Source organism: Bombus fervidus, chromosome 16 (assembly GCF_041682495.2).
Source record: "Bombus fervidus isolate BK054 chromosome 16, iyBomFerv1, whole genome shotgun sequence".
Classification (NCBI taxonomy): Eukaryota; Metazoa; Arthropoda; class Insecta; order Hymenoptera; family Apidae; genus Bombus; species Bombus fervidus.
Window position 1 is genome coordinate 4,717,009 of NC_091532.1, and position 15,734 is coordinate 4,732,742.

The window sequence follows — 15,734 nt, forward strand, 5'->3', positions numbered from 1 at the left end:
TAGTCCCCTTTGTTCGACGTTGTAAAATTGATGCTCACTGAACTGAATATAATATACTTGGTCACGAATTTGGATTCATATAAACTTTTACTTCGATTTGTACCTTATGCTAAAATTACGATAGAAAACTTGAATCACATATCCATAGAGCGCTAATTAATACATTAGCTATCGACAATCTGTTGAAAGTACAATTGGTTACAGAAGTATTCTTCCAACTTTTAGTAACGTTCGTTAAACTAATTATTCTTAATATATTACATCGTTATTTCTTCATAATATTTATGCCAGTGAAAGACTTAACTAATATAGCGTGTATCTTTATTAAATCTTTATTCTCCTACGGAGATATCAATCGTATAGATGCACTAATTAAGAGACCACGAATACTTTTGGGACTCTCTCCTAATTAATCGAATCAAGGATTCTTTGATCATCGCTAATGAATGAATAAAAGTAGCGACCCAAGAAACTTGGTATAACAAAATCAAAAAGGAAACGAGGAAAAAAAGAATGAAAGATCCGTAAACCAAATGGTAACCCACTTTGTCATATGTACCGCTCTCAAGTGGAATACATTGGTCGTGGATTTGATTCGATTTACATATTTCGATGGTGTGAGAGCAAAGTATATATGTATATTATCGTACACTTCATGTACCGATTAGGTGTATACATGCACGTCCGTCGTCAAGGAACGAGGAGCTCACACGATCGAGCATCGGGGGACGCGAACGATTCTTTGGTGACTGGTGGTTCAAGAGGTGAGAGACTATAAATGTTTGGTGGGGACGACAGGACCCCGCCCCATGAACAGCTATAAAATGCCGGCACGAGAATCGGACCCAACCAGTCTTAATCAGAGTACACGAAGATCCTTTTTTTCCTTTCCTCTTCAGAGGTACGCTGGGTCTGCTCTCTCCTTCCTCTCTCTCTGTCCGTGTCATCGTCGAGATCATGAAGCTCGTCCCGGTCCTGTTGCTTGTCGCAGCGATCGTTTTCGCCGCCGAGGAGAAGAAGGAGGAAGAACGTCCTAAAACGTTTAGAAGACTCATACCTGCTGACGTTCTTCGCGGTGAGTCTTTCTATTTTTCTTTCTTTCTTTTTGAACGTTTCTGGAATTTGAAAGGTTTATGTAGTTCCCTGCAATATGTATATCTAGGCCTCCCTCGCGCACATAGAAATATGAAATAATATCGTGGTACCAATATCTAATATTTTTTGTCAGGCGTTTAGGAAAGCCTGGTAAATGGATTTGGTCGCCAATTCTAACGAAGCCAATTACACTATGCCAGATAATGAAAGATAGTTCTAAAATTTTTTTAAATATTTAAATAGTGATTAAGCAATGTAGGTAAAACTTGTTATAATGAATCTCATGAAACATAACATATTTCTGTATGTCTGTTGTTCCAAAACTACAGCAAGCTGTGCCATACTGTGAAGGTAAAACATTTTTTACAAAACGTCACAATTTAAAGTAGTTTAGAATCTAAAGTACACCAAAATTATTACATGTAGAAAAAGAATACTATCCACCATAATTTTGTCAAATCAATCGATTTTACTCGAATAAATTCTTTTCCCCTTTTTCCATTGCATCAACAACATCCAATCGTGCTACCACAAACAGTATTATTCTTACCTAGAAACGTATGTCAGGATGACGGCGTGGCGGTTCTTTGAAACGACAGACGTGATCCGGTACATACGTGACACGAAAGTAAAACGATTTTTATCATTTTGCCAAAACTGAAATCACTTAGAAAATACTTAAAAAAAACACACATGCATAAGGTGTGCCTAAGAATCAGTATTACTTTAGAAGAGCAAACTGATCAGCAGAGAAAATCGAAAACGTATCTTGTTAATTGTTCGATATTTTCTCCATTCTTTACCTCAGATCGTCAGTCGTCCGACTTGAAAGCCATTCCCAGAATTGCAAATGAAGCGACCATACCAACGAGTTTGCAGAAATGGGCATAAATCACAGTTTCATTTGACAATTCCTGCTTCTTCTACTTTCCATTCGCGATAGAGGAATCAGGTCCTTGAAACCACGCTCTTTTCACCCTACCATTGTCGTTACCATCTTGTCCTCTCGCATTATTCACCATGTCGTGACATGTTTGCAACAGTACAAACAAAGGCGGATAGATGTACATTTTTCCTCGTTTAAAAAATAAGGAAAAGATTGATCGAGATGATAGGCGTTTTCATCGATTTGTAGATTCACAGTCATGTGATAATTTAGATGAATAACGCGCTTACACGAACAGAAGAATAGGAAACAATAACAAGACCATCATCGCGTGAAAGTCTTCGTGCTGCGAAGACTCGTTTCTTCTTCTTCGATCGATCCCGCAACCTGCCCTCCAGCCTTTTCTTTATATGGAGTTTACGTGTTCGGAGAAGCTTTGACTTCACCTACCGTTCACCGTAAGATACCTTCTACAAGAACTACTTTTCACTTTTTAATCTCTTATTAGAATAATGTCATCTTTTTATAATTAATTGCCATCCTATTTATCGCAGCAAAGTCAATCTTTTGCGTGTCGAGTCTACGAGGTGCAAATTGTAATTCTTCAAAGGTAAAAACATCTGTAGCGTATACCTAGACAAACATCATTATAAGACATACATAAACACAACGACGTTTCAAGAACACAATCGAAGAATACAAATCGAATAGGAAGCAAGTTGGCGGTTTTTATCACACAGAAATCTTCCGTGAAGTCACGAGACTGGACCATTTATCGATGGTAATCGTTAATGGTGCAGAACATAGTCCTTGATTCTCCTCGTTTGCTGATCGTTCCAATAATCTATAATTAGAGATCGTTGAAAAGGATCTAAGAACAATCTGAAGATAGCGTCTTGCTGATTCACAGACTGTGGCCTGGTTACTCCGTATTTTTCGCTCCAGACCTAGATTCCGATGAATAATCGAATTGCTGATGAGTTGCTAGCGGCGAATGCTGAACATGGTGTCGTCGTAGGTACGTTTATGTACGATGTCTTGGGCGTCATTCGCGCATTAAGAACATTCATTTTATTTATATCCTATCGAAACAAGGATAATGAAATTGGGTGAAATTAAGAAATTTTCAGTAGAAGACGGCTAGATGATTATTTACTTCGTTTTATAATCACATTCTACGCACGACTGGCTTGCCAATAAGTATGCAGAGTGACACGAAAATAATGCAAACGAAAATTTGTAATCTGTAAAAAAAGATAAGACAAATGTGAGATACATTTTTTACTATTACTCTATGAATTTTTTGAAACATGCGATACAATAAATATTGTACTTTTCATGAACAGGAGAGCCTTTACAAAGTTTTGTAAATTTCTTTACAAAACTTATGCATGTATTAAATATTATTATGCATAACAAAATGAATACATCGAAATATAAAAAACGAGAAGTGATGTCTATTTAAGTGCAGGTGCGCGTGTTCTCATTGAACTTAAGTTTTACACAGTCACGAACATTCGTTCGAGTGTACCCGTTTCGAAACAGGATGATTACAGAAAGTAGGTCTTGGGTTGGGTCATCGGCGACGAAAGCGGGGCCAGAATGAAAATTCGTAAAGAAAGAGGCTGATTGCACTCCGTTGTCCTCGCGACTTTCCAACCGGGAGATCGTTACCCTTCGATTATTCTCTCGACGTGCAATTCGTGATCGTAGCCTGTGACGAGTGACTAATTTTCTAAACGCGACATGCATCATTGATTAACCATACAATAGATAACGTGTTATTTCGCGAGAATATCGCGTGTTTATTGAAATGTCAGATCACAGATTTATCGATCGGACAACCAAACGACAGGAGCTATGATTATCTCTATCTCAAGTTCCTATTTAATTAGTGTTATTGAAATTGACAAGCTATTATGTTATACACTATCATAAACTAATATATGCGAGAATACTACATTATGAGCACAATAAAACGTGCTTAGATTTAAATAATTATTAAGTAAAATTGTAAAGTAATTTCATTTCAAGATGACAAATACTTAATTGGTTATATCTTAACACGTTTCATATCATTAGTTTTCTCTAACTATGCACACTACGTAAGGTTCTCTAAGTAAACATTTTAATACATCTGATACGTTGATCTTTCCGCTCATCTGTCTTACTTAAGTATAGCGAAGAACATATTTATCCGTTCAATGAAAGTTCTATTTCTATCTAGAATATCATGGGTCACTGATGATCCACGAGCCATGAAAAGCGTTAACAGACGGAAACGTAGCCAACCGCAACGAAAAAAACAAAGTGAGTGAACGTAACGTTACTCCTACGAGCATGAAAGTCGACCCTTGCAGACAGATGAATCTTTAATGTCGGTGAAAGTCTAAGAATGTCCACTATAAATCATTCTTTATACCTCTTCCTTAAATGGCTCGCTTTAGAAGTGACGAGACCAGAGCTCTTTCCATGAAAATTACAAATTAATTTGCACCATGTTTGTATGTTATAACTCCTTCCAGATCAATGTATTCAACTCAGTGATGGCGATAAAAAGCCTACGATTTTTACCAATTTACCGGTCGAAATTGTTGCCTTTTACCATGTGAATGGCGTCAGATTAAAGTTTTTCCGTAGCCAGCAATTTTACAATGTTATTAACAAAATTGCACAGCAAACCATGAAGTCGACTTCATCATCCCTTTCTCTTTTCGAGTTACTTTTCTCAGTTAGCGTATGAATAGCACGCTTCTCTTTCCCTCGAATCTGCAATCCTCCTATTAATTAGCGTAAATCACATTCAATAACATTTTTTAAGACCATGTATGTTCCATATAGAAAGGAAAGTGAAACTGCTCACATACTCACTTCATTTTCGCAACAATTGCACTGTGTGCAGTTGTACACATGTATACGGAATTTCAAATTCACGTTGCAACGATGATTCTAGATTCCATATTGGTTATCGCCCATTAATTTGATCATTAAGAATTAAATTTTATATTTAGCTTTACTTCCAAATAAATCAATAATATGTCATTACGATGAATTGGAAGTTATGAGCTTTATTATATGATCATAATTTTGCTAAGCACTTAATTCCCTGTATGAAGTTTGCATGAAAGATGGATTATGGTGTTTAAAAGTATCAGAAGAAAAAACCTTGTATCTGTATCTCATCGATATCGAGTCAGAATGTTCCTCGATTTCGAATATTCCATTGAACATCCGATCATTTAGAATAAAGGCTCCCGAATCACTTTCTTATGATTCAGATGGCCCGCAAGAACCGGTGCCGTATACCACGGCACTTTTAGCGTTGGCGTGAACGCCCATCGTTTTATGCCTTCGACGTAACGAAACTGGCATTGAGAAAACGGTAACAGACACGTCATTATTCAAATAAATCTTATTCCTAGAAGGTAACAAGCGACTCATGTTTGAGCGACATACTTGTTATTTTTTGAGACCATTGCGTCTTCCTTTCATAATTAATTAGACATTCATATTGCATAATGTTTAAAACGTCGAATCGTTAAAAAGGAAAGAACACTAAATAGCTTTTGAATAATTTTTTCGAATAAAATTTTCTTTTCTTTCTGCCATTATTGTCCCTTCTGTAGATCTGAAATACACAAATATCAATGCACAAATACGTGAAGAACAACAACTTATACTTTACCCCCTAAGTGACAGATACTTTGGTAATTTTTTAATTGCTTTAAACAATTTTTATCTTAATGGTTCAACTTGTGCAGTATTTTAAAGTTCTCGATGTATTACGTTATCTTGCCAAGCGATAAAAGCTTCCTATTAAATCATCTTCTAATCGTTTCAAGCGATTCACTTTTCTTGTTAAATCCAGGGAACTCTATAATAGAAAAAAGAAACAGTAAAAAAGTATGGCTATCGGCTTAGTCAGAGTTTGCGATAATTACACAAGTGGTAACACGGTGTGACAGTGAAAGTATTTCTCCTTGAAGTTTCTAGCTCGATCGGCACCAATGAAACTCCTCTGTCATCTATCTACGATCGATCGAGACGCATTATAATGGAATACCGTGCGTTTGTGTGTCTGTATAAACTTAGAAGGCGCGACGAGACGTTAAAAATGGCTTAATGTTAGAAAGTAATGAAACCTTTCACAGGTGTGCGTGTAATCAGATAATGCAGCACGTTCACGCATCGTGTACGGTACCGATGCATTCTGTCGAAGAATCACAGTCTGTAGAAGTCGTTGCTCTTATAGAATGAGATTTTACTTTTACGTCACAGTTGGTGAAAATCCGCTGATGATTCATTTGGAATTTAAAACATCTTTACTGCACTTATATAGATTTGCTCCTTCTTAAAAAAAAAGCTATGTTGAATGCCATGTATATTTTTTTTTTTTTTTTAAGGAAATAATTTGGTATTTTATAAGGATATTTATTATAGACTATGATTAATCGCTTCTTGTTTCTTACTTGTTAAAAAATCCAGTTCTAAATACGCAATACCTTCCGGGTAGAAGATTCCGGTTATTCCTAGTAAATTAAACGATATGAATTCCTTTCTCCACAAAGAAAGGCTACCATTTGCTACGTTTTATTGCATAAAAGACTGTTCCGTTACGTAATCAAATCTAGTGTTCTAGTTAATGCAACATATCAATCCGATATCTTCTTTATGTAATATATTTTATGTAATTCAGAAACTTGTATTCCGCAAAAATATTGGCGATTGTCTAGTTGTTACGATATTCGATTACTCGTTCAATTACTTATGATATAACATTATAACAAACCATAGAGAATTAGAAAGAATTTAATTTTATGCAAAAATTTTATACGAATGTTATAATAACATTTTGATAAGAATTATCAAATTCGAAACTTTAATTTCTTACTGCCAAAGATTAATTTTGTGATATAAATTATATAGTTTTATCTAACTCTTTTTTTTTTAGATTTCCCCGGTATGTGCTTCGCCTCAACAAGATGCGCTACCATCGAACCAACGAAATCCTGGGATTTGACACCATTCTGCGGCCGTTCCACTTGCGTGCCAGCCGACGATAACTCTGGTCGTCTCTTCGAACTCGTTGAAGACTGTGGACCACTGCCGAAGGCTAACCCGAAATGCAAACTCTCAGATAAAACAAATAAGACTGCCACGTTCCCAGACTGTTGTCCCATTTTCGAATGCGAAGAAGGAGCGAAACTCGAATATCCAGAAATTCCGACTTTGCCTCCACCCACGGAAATCGTAGAGACCGAGAAAACCCCGGAAGCGGCTCCGGCGAAGGCTTAAATTCTAAATTTAAAAAAAAATTTCAAAGAAACGAAAAAAATGCAGATCGTGACTTTTGTAAACTACAATAAATTGAACGGTCGATTAAAAAGTAGAAGTCGAAGATCTGTTATCGTATTCTGAGATAACTGTTTTTAATAACTGAAACAGGAAAAAATAATTTTAGTTGAGAATTTTTTGTCGAAAAGAACGGTAACGTCTTTACTTAAAGCAAAAAGAATATGTATTACTTTTAACGTCGCGCATCGATACCCGTTGCTTCATCACGAGAAGGCGGTTTACTGCAACATCCTGTTACCCTTCAACGCAATTCGACTTAACTTAATGCGAGACTAAAATTATACACTGTATATAATTCAGGAGTTAACTCGAAGAACTTATCAAAAAATAGCAAAACATACATAGCTTAAATAAAAGTAAGCGTATTGTTAACATTATCATTGATAAACTATGATGTACAAGTAATATCAGTGTTTCAGAATCTGTTCGAAAATATTGAGTTTCTTTAGTCTCCTAGTCCTGGAAGTCGAGACTTAGATGCTCCTATAGCCGTTTTGTTATTCCCTTCTCCAAACAATAATTGTCACATAGAAAATTAATTCTTTCTTTTTCTCCAAAAGTAGAAAGTCTTGCGTATGTAATGTAAAAACATGTGTGACTGTAATTATATGTGATTAAATTAATACTTATTTAATTCAATACTACATACACTGTGTACTTTTTATCCCTTACACGATAGTGAATACAATATACCGTAACTATTTTCCTAATATAAATTAATGTGCATAATATTTGTTGAACTTTTAAATTGTTTAAGAAAAAAATTGTTTTACCAAGTGTTTGGGAAATCTCTATCTTATTATCATTGAAGTTATATCCAGGACGAATAAATAGTATTTAAGTTGATCTTGTAATTCGTATGTACTATAAACATAACTAATAGAATTTTAATTAAAGAAATATGAAAAAGCAGCTGTAATAAATAAATTTAAAATTATATACGCCAAATTACTGTACTTACATTAAAAACAAAGAGGCATAACTTTTGCAATACCGAGAAATTAAAAAATTTCTACCTTGTTATTATCATTATTTCTATACATAGTTGGAGAGAATTTAGAATATAGACACAAATTGAAAGTTAAACGGTATAGTTAATTACTTGTTTTTAATATCACCATATACCGTTGTAGTTATAAAATAAGCATTGGTTATTTAATTGGAACAAGAAATCGTTCATTTTATCTGACTTTAGTACGCTATCTTTAATGTTGGTATCTTAGAAGATTTCATTTTATTATTATATATGTTGGCAGCCTGGAAAGATTGTTCCAGCGAAATTCGCTGTTTAACCAAATTTAATGGACGTAAGACTTGAGTGAGTACGAACGTGAACTGATTAGAATAAACGTAGAAATTTGAGAGGCTGTGTGATATATAAAATTTTTCTAATAGCTCACAACAAAAATGAGTGAACTCGTGTGGGGAATAAAAAATGGTGATTTGGAGCAAGTGCGGGATATCGTTGAGAAAAAGGCAAATATATGAAACATTAAATCATCTTTTTCTTCTGTTGCTTTTTGATTGCCGCTACTCAGAAACGTCATAAAAAGATATCGCATTTTGATGTTTAATATAAAATTCATAGAATTTTATATAGTTCAAAACATATAAAAAAATATTAATTACCCGATTAAACTAATAGTTGTAAAAATCATTCATATTTCCTTTTCAAAATCGTTTTACATTTTTTCCTACAAGTGAACATATATTAAATTGTCTAAATATATTGCTGTTGGTAGAATATTGACGTCAATCAAATGATTGATGGAAGGACACCCCTACATTATGCAGCTGATTATGGCCAAAGTGAAGTAGTCAGATATCTTTTGGAAAAGGGTGCAAATGCAAATGTAAATATATATAAATATTAGATAATATGCGTGAGATTGAAACATAAAAATATTCAAAATTTATTTATCTTTCTTTTTACTAAGCATTGTACATAATATTTTATTAATTTTACTTGAAATGTAAGAGATGAACATTAGAGAAATTATACTAAAAATGAATCGTATTGCAATGATTTAAGCAAAATGTATTTGCTTACAGGTAACAGATAAACATGGAATAACAGCATTATTAGCAGCAATTTGGGAAGGACATACAAATTGCGTAAAACTACTATTAGAAAAAGGAGCTAGAGCAGATGGATTGACACCAAATGGAACAAATTATTTAGATGCTGCTGAAAAGGATGAGATCAAGGAATTGCTTAAATTCCACTAGCACAAAGCCAAACAAATCATGAAGCAATAATTTTGTTATTTTAGTATTTTAATGTTCCTCATAGGAGTATCACCATTGCTTTGTCTTGATTTTCTGCATATGACTAGGCTATCATATTTATACACTTTAAATTAAAAAACAAAAACATATAGGTACACACATGTAGTTTTATAATAATATATTGCACATCTGGAGCATATAATCATGAACTCATATTCTTTTATATGGTTACTCTTAGAGATTTAAACTATATATAGTTTCAGCTTTAAAATATTATATCATACAGATTGTTTTGCAAACTAACAATAGAAACAAATTTATTTTTAAAGCATGTAACATTATATAGCAAGAGATATTTTGATACATTTATAAGAAGCAGCATCGTTTTTTAAATATTTGTTATTAATTTACAAATATTACAAATTTCTTTTATACATTTTTTTATAACTACCTACTAACTAAAACAGCTTTTTGTGACAAAAAGTTATAGTATATATTGAAATATTTGAATGCTTGAATTAAGATACTACATAATTTAATTCAGTTTCAAGAATGATATGTATAAATTATAGAAAAGAAAATTAAAGAGCTATCTTTATGGTACTAACTATCTAACATGTCTTAAGAAGTTTTAAAGGTGTATAATAATCAAAAATAATAAACCAGTGCATCATTGTTATGTATATCATTGTATTTTATTAAACCTGTATTTATCATTTATTTATTACTCAACATATTATTGCTTACAATATATTAATATAATATATATTAATTAAAAAATATATATATACAATTAAATAATAAAAATAAAATATATATTAAAACGTTTTATATACCAAAATTTATTTGTCAAATGTCAATTGTTAAAAATACAAATTGTATCTATTATAGTTATAAAATATATATTTTTGCTAATATCTTATCTTTTTCATATCATATCTATATATAAAATGCACTATTAACACATTAAATATTTTAAGACAAAACATTATGTTTGTAAAATATAGTGGTTGATTTTTAGATTTTCTGCATTTATTTTATTTTGTACACTAACTTGTAATATTTCAATAACTACAATATAAATATAAAATAAAAATATTATTAAACCACTTAAAAAATGACATCTTCTTAATGATGAGCAAAATACTTTCTTGCGCATTTTATACAACTTATAATAACAAATCATATTATTTAAAAAAAAGGGAAATCTAAATCACGTTTATCGATCAAATTTTATTAATTTTATATAAAGCATGTCACATATTAGAGAAGTCGACCTCTACAATTAGATGCACCACATTTACAGATGATGACTTTACCTGGTATACTTCCAACATCATAACTGTAATTCCATGTTAATTCCTGACCTGCTCTTATGTAATTTAAAGCAAAGAATGCCACCCATGGAAATCTTACATCATGCGTGTCTACAAATACATTTTGCACAAAAACGTTTGGATCACATGAATGCTGAAAAATTACCAATAATTATAATTCAAATATAATGTTAATAATAGAAGTAACAGTACCAAATTCTGTTTTGAAGTATTCTAGTCATGTAAAAGTTTCAATTAAAATATATCTTACGTTTAAATAACGTCCAATATTTCCAGTTGTTTTAGCATCCATTATATAAACAGCCTCATCTTCTCCAAAGAAATCTCTTACTGATTTAAATTTAGGTCTTTCTATTTGTGTTGGTTCCACTGTTGGATCAAATCTACTTGGTTCGCGTCTGCCACTTCTATTTTCTTCTTCATCACTTATAGTAATTGCATCTAGATCATTTGGACGATTTTCATTGGTAGAAGACTTCGTAATATTTTCGGTGGCTTTAGCAGGGTGTCCATCTTCGCTATTTTCTTCAGATCCATCTTGATTGACATCATCTCGTTTTCGTTTCCTTAGCCTTTTTCTATATCATTATTAATAATTTTTCTTTATTATTAATATTCTGTTAATATAGACTACATCATTTATTAATAATTAAGTACTTTTTACTTACCTAATAGAAGGTTCTGTAGAATCTACATTGAAATTTAAGTATCTACTAACGTTAAAATCTTCGTCTGAATCATTTGCATTTATTTTCGTATTATCCTCATCATCGCTAGTTATAGATTTCTTTTTATCTTCTGTGGTAGATAATGGCATTTCTGATTCAAGAACATCACTTTCATATCCTTCTTTAATACTTTCCACTACTTCCACATAATCCAATTCTGCTAGGTATTCATCTCCATAATTTTTACCACCTTCATTAGCTCCCTTATAGATTGAGAAAGAGATAAATCTTAAAATAACTTATACTGTTTGTACTATATCTTATTGTAATTTTTTACCTGTTCTGTAAGTAATCTACCAGCATATATACAAATAAAAGATCCAAGAGGAATATCGTTTAGACATCGAATACCCCAGCCCCGAGGAGCTGTTTTGAACACTTGTAATTTTAATGTTAATGGATGTTGTACTACTCTATTCAAGCAAGTTTTTACAGCACATTTACATTCAGAATTACATTCATAAATTCCAGTAGTAACTGGCTCTGGTAAACGTTTATATACGTAACCAACAGATGTATTTGGCACTCTTCCTCCGAGAGTAGCACCTTGTATTGTTAATTGCCAACATTGACATTTTGTTTTATCCTATAAAATGATTTTTTATAATTAGATATCTTATAATTTAAATTATTATAAAAAGAGCATACTTGACAATCGTCTTCGCAATCACAGCTACACAAGAAATTTGGATCTAAATTAAGATTAACTCCTTCCGTTGGTTCTCTCTGAGTGCTATATCTAATGGTATCTGGTTGAGTGTGATCTAATTCATTGACACATGGTATTGGTACATTTTCTATACCATAACTGAGATCCTTGAAATTAAAAAAAGAACGATCGAGTTATAAAATACTAAGCAAGTATTAATTATCTCAATAATCGTAATATTTTATTTACCTTTATATTGATAAAACATTTATCCAAGACAAATTCTGCTAGACAATGCACCCAATAATCAAAATCAAATAAATCAACTGACATTGGGCTGCCTGTTTTGCGAAGATACTGGTGTAACTCTTCCATATTTCGTAATCTGACACCACATGGAGCTTGATATAACGTAATTTTCTTGCCTTTTGGATATTTACAAAGTTGTCTGTTCCAACCACAGAGTAATGGTATTGAAAGAGGTGAATAACCTCTCAAGTCATCAGGTGTAAAAGATATTCCTTGAACGCACTGAGGGCCACATTTATGTGGAACAAATTTTTTTGTTTGAATCTTGTTCTGTGTTTGGTAGTACTAAGATGAAATGATAATATATGCTTTTAAATCTTATATTTCATTTTAAATTATCTTATAAGAATTATAATTAGTTTATTCAATACACTTACAACGATACTATGAGAAGGTTTTGTTTCTGTTGTAGGATTATAGGAACTTGTATCCATAATATTTTGCTTTTTACTTGTACTTTTTCTAGCAACAGCACGTGATTGCTGTGGTGCACTTGATGTAACTGTATTTATAGTTTCATTTACTATATTCTGTTCTTTTTCTAATTGAGAAAATCTTTCTTCCTCAGGTTCTAGATTAGATGTATATTCTACATAAGGTAAATTGCTTTTCTAAAATATTAAATATTAGTAAGATTTACATTAATTATTTCCTATAAAAATATAATTAAAATGCTTCACATACATTAGAGATAGCAGGCAGTCGATGTCGACTAGGTGTATTGACAGATGCATGATGTCCTTGTTGTCTAGCATTGGCTTTTAAAAGTTCAATATATAAAGGCCCTAATCTAGCTGAACCTCTGTAGATCCATTCTGTTCTTCCATCAGCATCAAAATGCATTTGTACTAAACTTGCATCAACTTGAATTACTCTTGCAACCCACCATTTACCATTCCATTCTGTTTTTACTACTTGTCCTGTTTGTAGTTTCACCATTGGTCTTTCAGGATATGTTTCAATATATTTCTTCACAAAATCACGAGATTCATTAGGTATATCTTCCCAAACTTTGTTGGAAGATTCAGCAACTAAATAAATATATTTGTGCTCAACATATTGAGCATATCCATCATCAAAGAATACCAAATATCTAAAAAAATAACAAATCTATTATTACTTACTATTATTCATATATTATTAATTTATTTAAAATTTCATCTATGAATTATACCTATACTTATTTGTAGCTTTTGGTGGTTCAGCTATAACTCCACTATAAAAATTACTAGATGAAACATCTTTAAATAGAGCAACTACTCGTGTACCAATTGGAATTATTACTTGGCTAGTTACGGCAGCTGCGATTTGTTTACCAGAAACAGATTTAATAACAGAATTATACTTCTTTTGTAATAATTTTACACGACAATGTAAGGGAATTCTATAGACTACAGTTTGCACCTAGTAAACAAGAAGAAAAGCTTTAAGTAGATTAAATGCAGAACTATTTGTATAAAATTCAAGTAAGAATATATTCACAAACCTTTGCTTTAATCCATGGCATAAGTGGATGCTTCATAATATATACAATGGTATCAGTATCTATCTGTGTTCTCACAAGTGGACCAATTGGAGGTAAATCCAAAACTACAACTTGGCTATTATCTTGTTCAATTGGTAAAACTTCTGGTTGATTATCTTCTAACGTTGAAGAAGAGGAAATTCTTATTTGTGTAACTTTTTTTGTTGCCACTAATGGATAAAATCCATTATCCACATATCCATCATTTATTTGAAGTTCTTGGAGCATTTGAATTTGTGGTCTGAATTCATCATATAAATTATTACGTAACATATCCATAGTACACATCAAATCTTTAATTGTTTTATCCAGAACTTCATTTTGCTCTGTTTAAAAAAATTATGTGATCTAATTCAAATGTAACAAATATATATAAATTGTACTTTGCAAAATAATGATATACCATCTATTCTATTCCACTGATCTTTTAGTACATTATGAGCTTGTTCAATTTGATAGTCAACATCATACTTCTCTAAAATATTGTTTAATGTACTATCTAACATTTCTTCCATATCCGCAAGCATTTCTTCTGGCAAATATTTTTCTGAAACAAATAAAACATGTACCAATATCTCAAATATACATAATACGTTGTAATACAATTTTAATTTTACCCTCATCACATATATCTTTCTTTTTCTCATCATCTGAATCTTCACTATCAGAAATTTCTACCTCCATTGTATGGTCTGGAAATTCACACTTCAATAATGGCTTACGATCTACGAAAGCTGCAACCAATTGCTATGAAAATTAATATCATAGTGTAAATATCAAACAAACATCTGTCTCTTACAATACCACATTAATTAGTCAAAAATACATATTTTATAAGTCAAACCTTTTGGTGTTCTAAAGCAACAATAAAACACTTTGTACATATCATACGCCCTTTTTTTTTTTCTGTATTCACTCCATAAAAAGCACATGCAAAAGAAGGTGCTAATTTCATATCTACTCCAGAAGAACATTCAAAGTTTACACAATTAGAATTGCAAATTATTGAACTTCTATTTTTTTCTGTGTTATCCCCTGATGCTTCATCATCCGAAACAAGTTCAATGACTTCCATTTTGTACAATATTATTAAAAGTATTATAATGTTCTGGTAACTTAAAAATAAAGAAATGTTTATTTATTTACAGATAAGTATAATGACGTAAATGTAAATAAAAACAAATATATGGGTTAGGTAACTAAAATACTGATTAAGTATCAAAAATGTAAAAAAAGATAATATTTACCAATGTAACAATTTTTACATTAATAACAGATAAACACAATTTCTTTAATACATTATTTGATGAAACTATTTAATGAAATATGTTCTTATTCGGCAACTATTTTCGATTTTGAATTTAATTCATACAAAAATATTTAAACATTTCATATTTTGCTGATTCTATACATTTGATTCTTTTCACATTTATTCATATCACGGGTAGTTAAAAAAGCTTAATAATAATAAATAAAATGTCCATTATTAGTTTATTTACAACAGAATGATGTGAAAGCCAGCCAGATTAGTGCCACCTACCAAATAACTAGCGCGGGAAACATTGATAATTTCAAATATAAATAGAAGAAATCTTGGTACAACTCATAATATATAATTTTT

The 15,734-nt window shown here is 31.7% G+C and overlaps 3 protein-coding genes across 3 annotated transcripts; 2 read left to right on the plus strand and 1 right to left on the minus strand.

Annotated features, from left to right (window-relative positions):
* Nucleotides 1–833: 833 nt before the first annotated feature.
* LOC139995413 (uncharacterized) lies at nucleotides 834–7,980 on the plus strand. The gene is made up of 2 exons (XM_072018858.1): nucleotides 834–1,075; nucleotides 6,933–7,980. The coding sequence occupies exons 1-2, from the start codon at nucleotides 958–960 to the stop codon at nucleotides 7,274–7,276; spliced, it is 462 nt and encodes a 153-aa protein (XP_071874959.1). The 5' UTR covers nucleotides 834–957; the 3' UTR covers nucleotides 7,277–7,980.
* Nucleotides 7,981–8,616: 636 nt separating this feature from the next.
* On the plus strand, nucleotides 8,617–10,248 carry LOC139995414 (myotrophin). The gene is made up of 3 exons (XM_072018859.1): nucleotides 8,617–8,812; nucleotides 9,079–9,189; nucleotides 9,389–10,248. Exons 1-3 carry the CDS (start codon nucleotides 8,744–8,746, stop codon nucleotides 9,563–9,565), a joined length of 357 nt encoding a protein of 118 aa, XP_071874960.1. The 5' UTR covers nucleotides 8,617–8,743; the 3' UTR covers nucleotides 9,566–10,248.
* A 530-nt stretch (nucleotides 10,249–10,778) lies between these two features.
* Egg (SET domain bifurcated histone lysine methyltransferase eggless) lies at nucleotides 10,779–15,720 on the minus strand. The gene is made up of 14 exons (XM_072018793.1): nucleotides 15,361–15,720; nucleotides 14,958–15,228; nucleotides 14,731–14,860; nucleotides 14,517–14,660; nucleotides 14,075–14,439; nucleotides 13,763–13,992; nucleotides 13,273–13,681; nucleotides 12,966–13,199; nucleotides 12,529–12,873; nucleotides 12,279–12,446; nucleotides 11,908–12,216; nucleotides 11,571–11,833; nucleotides 11,153–11,480; nucleotides 10,779–11,035 (listed from the first exon to the last, which is right to left on the minus strand). The coding sequence occupies exons 2-14, from the start codon at nucleotides 15,186–15,188 to the stop codon at nucleotides 10,829–10,831; spliced, it is 3,363 nt and encodes a 1,120-aa protein (XP_071874894.1). The 5' UTR covers nucleotides 15,189–15,228; nucleotides 15,361–15,720; the 3' UTR covers nucleotides 10,779–10,828.
* Nucleotides 15,721–15,734: the final 14 nt, after the last annotated feature.

What these genes read in the sequence shown, in the direction of transcription:
- LOC139995414 (XM_072018859.1), top strand. Translation starts at nt 8,744, where the DNA reads ATGAGTGAACTCGTGTGGGGAATAAAAAATGGTGATTTGGAGCAAGTG. An exon ending in GGGATATCGTTGAGAAAAAG is followed by an intron (nt 8,813 to 9,078) that starts GCAAATATATGA and finishes TGCTGTTGGTAG; the next exon opens with AATATTGACGTCAATCAAAT. An exon ending in AAAAGGGTGCAAATGCAAAT is followed by an intron (nt 9,190 to 9,388) that starts GTAAATATATAT and finishes ATTTGCTTACAG; the next exon opens with GTAACAGATAAACATGGAAT.
- Egg (XM_072018793.1), bottom strand. Translation starts at nt 15,188, where the DNA reads ATGGAAGTCATTGAACTTGTTTCGGATGATGAAGCATCAGGGGATAAC. An exon ending in GAAAGATATATGTGATGAGG is followed by an intron (nt 14,661 to 14,730) that starts GTAAAATTAAAA and finishes TATTTGTTTCAG; the next exon opens with AAAAATATTTGCCAGAAGAA. An exon ending in TCTACAGAACCTTCTATTAG is followed by an intron (nt 11,481 to 11,570) that starts GTAAGTAAAAAG and finishes ATAATGATATAG; the next exon opens with AAAAAGGCTAAGGAAACGAA.
- LOC139995413 (XM_072018858.1), top strand. Translation starts at nt 958, where the DNA reads ATGAAGCTCGTCCCGGTCCTGTTGCTTGTCGCAGCGATCGTTTTCGCC. An exon ending in ACCTGCTGACGTTCTTCGCG is followed by an intron (nt 1,076 to 6,932) that starts GTGAGTCTTTCT and finishes TTTTTTTTTTAG; the next exon opens with ATTTCCCCGGTATGTGCTTC.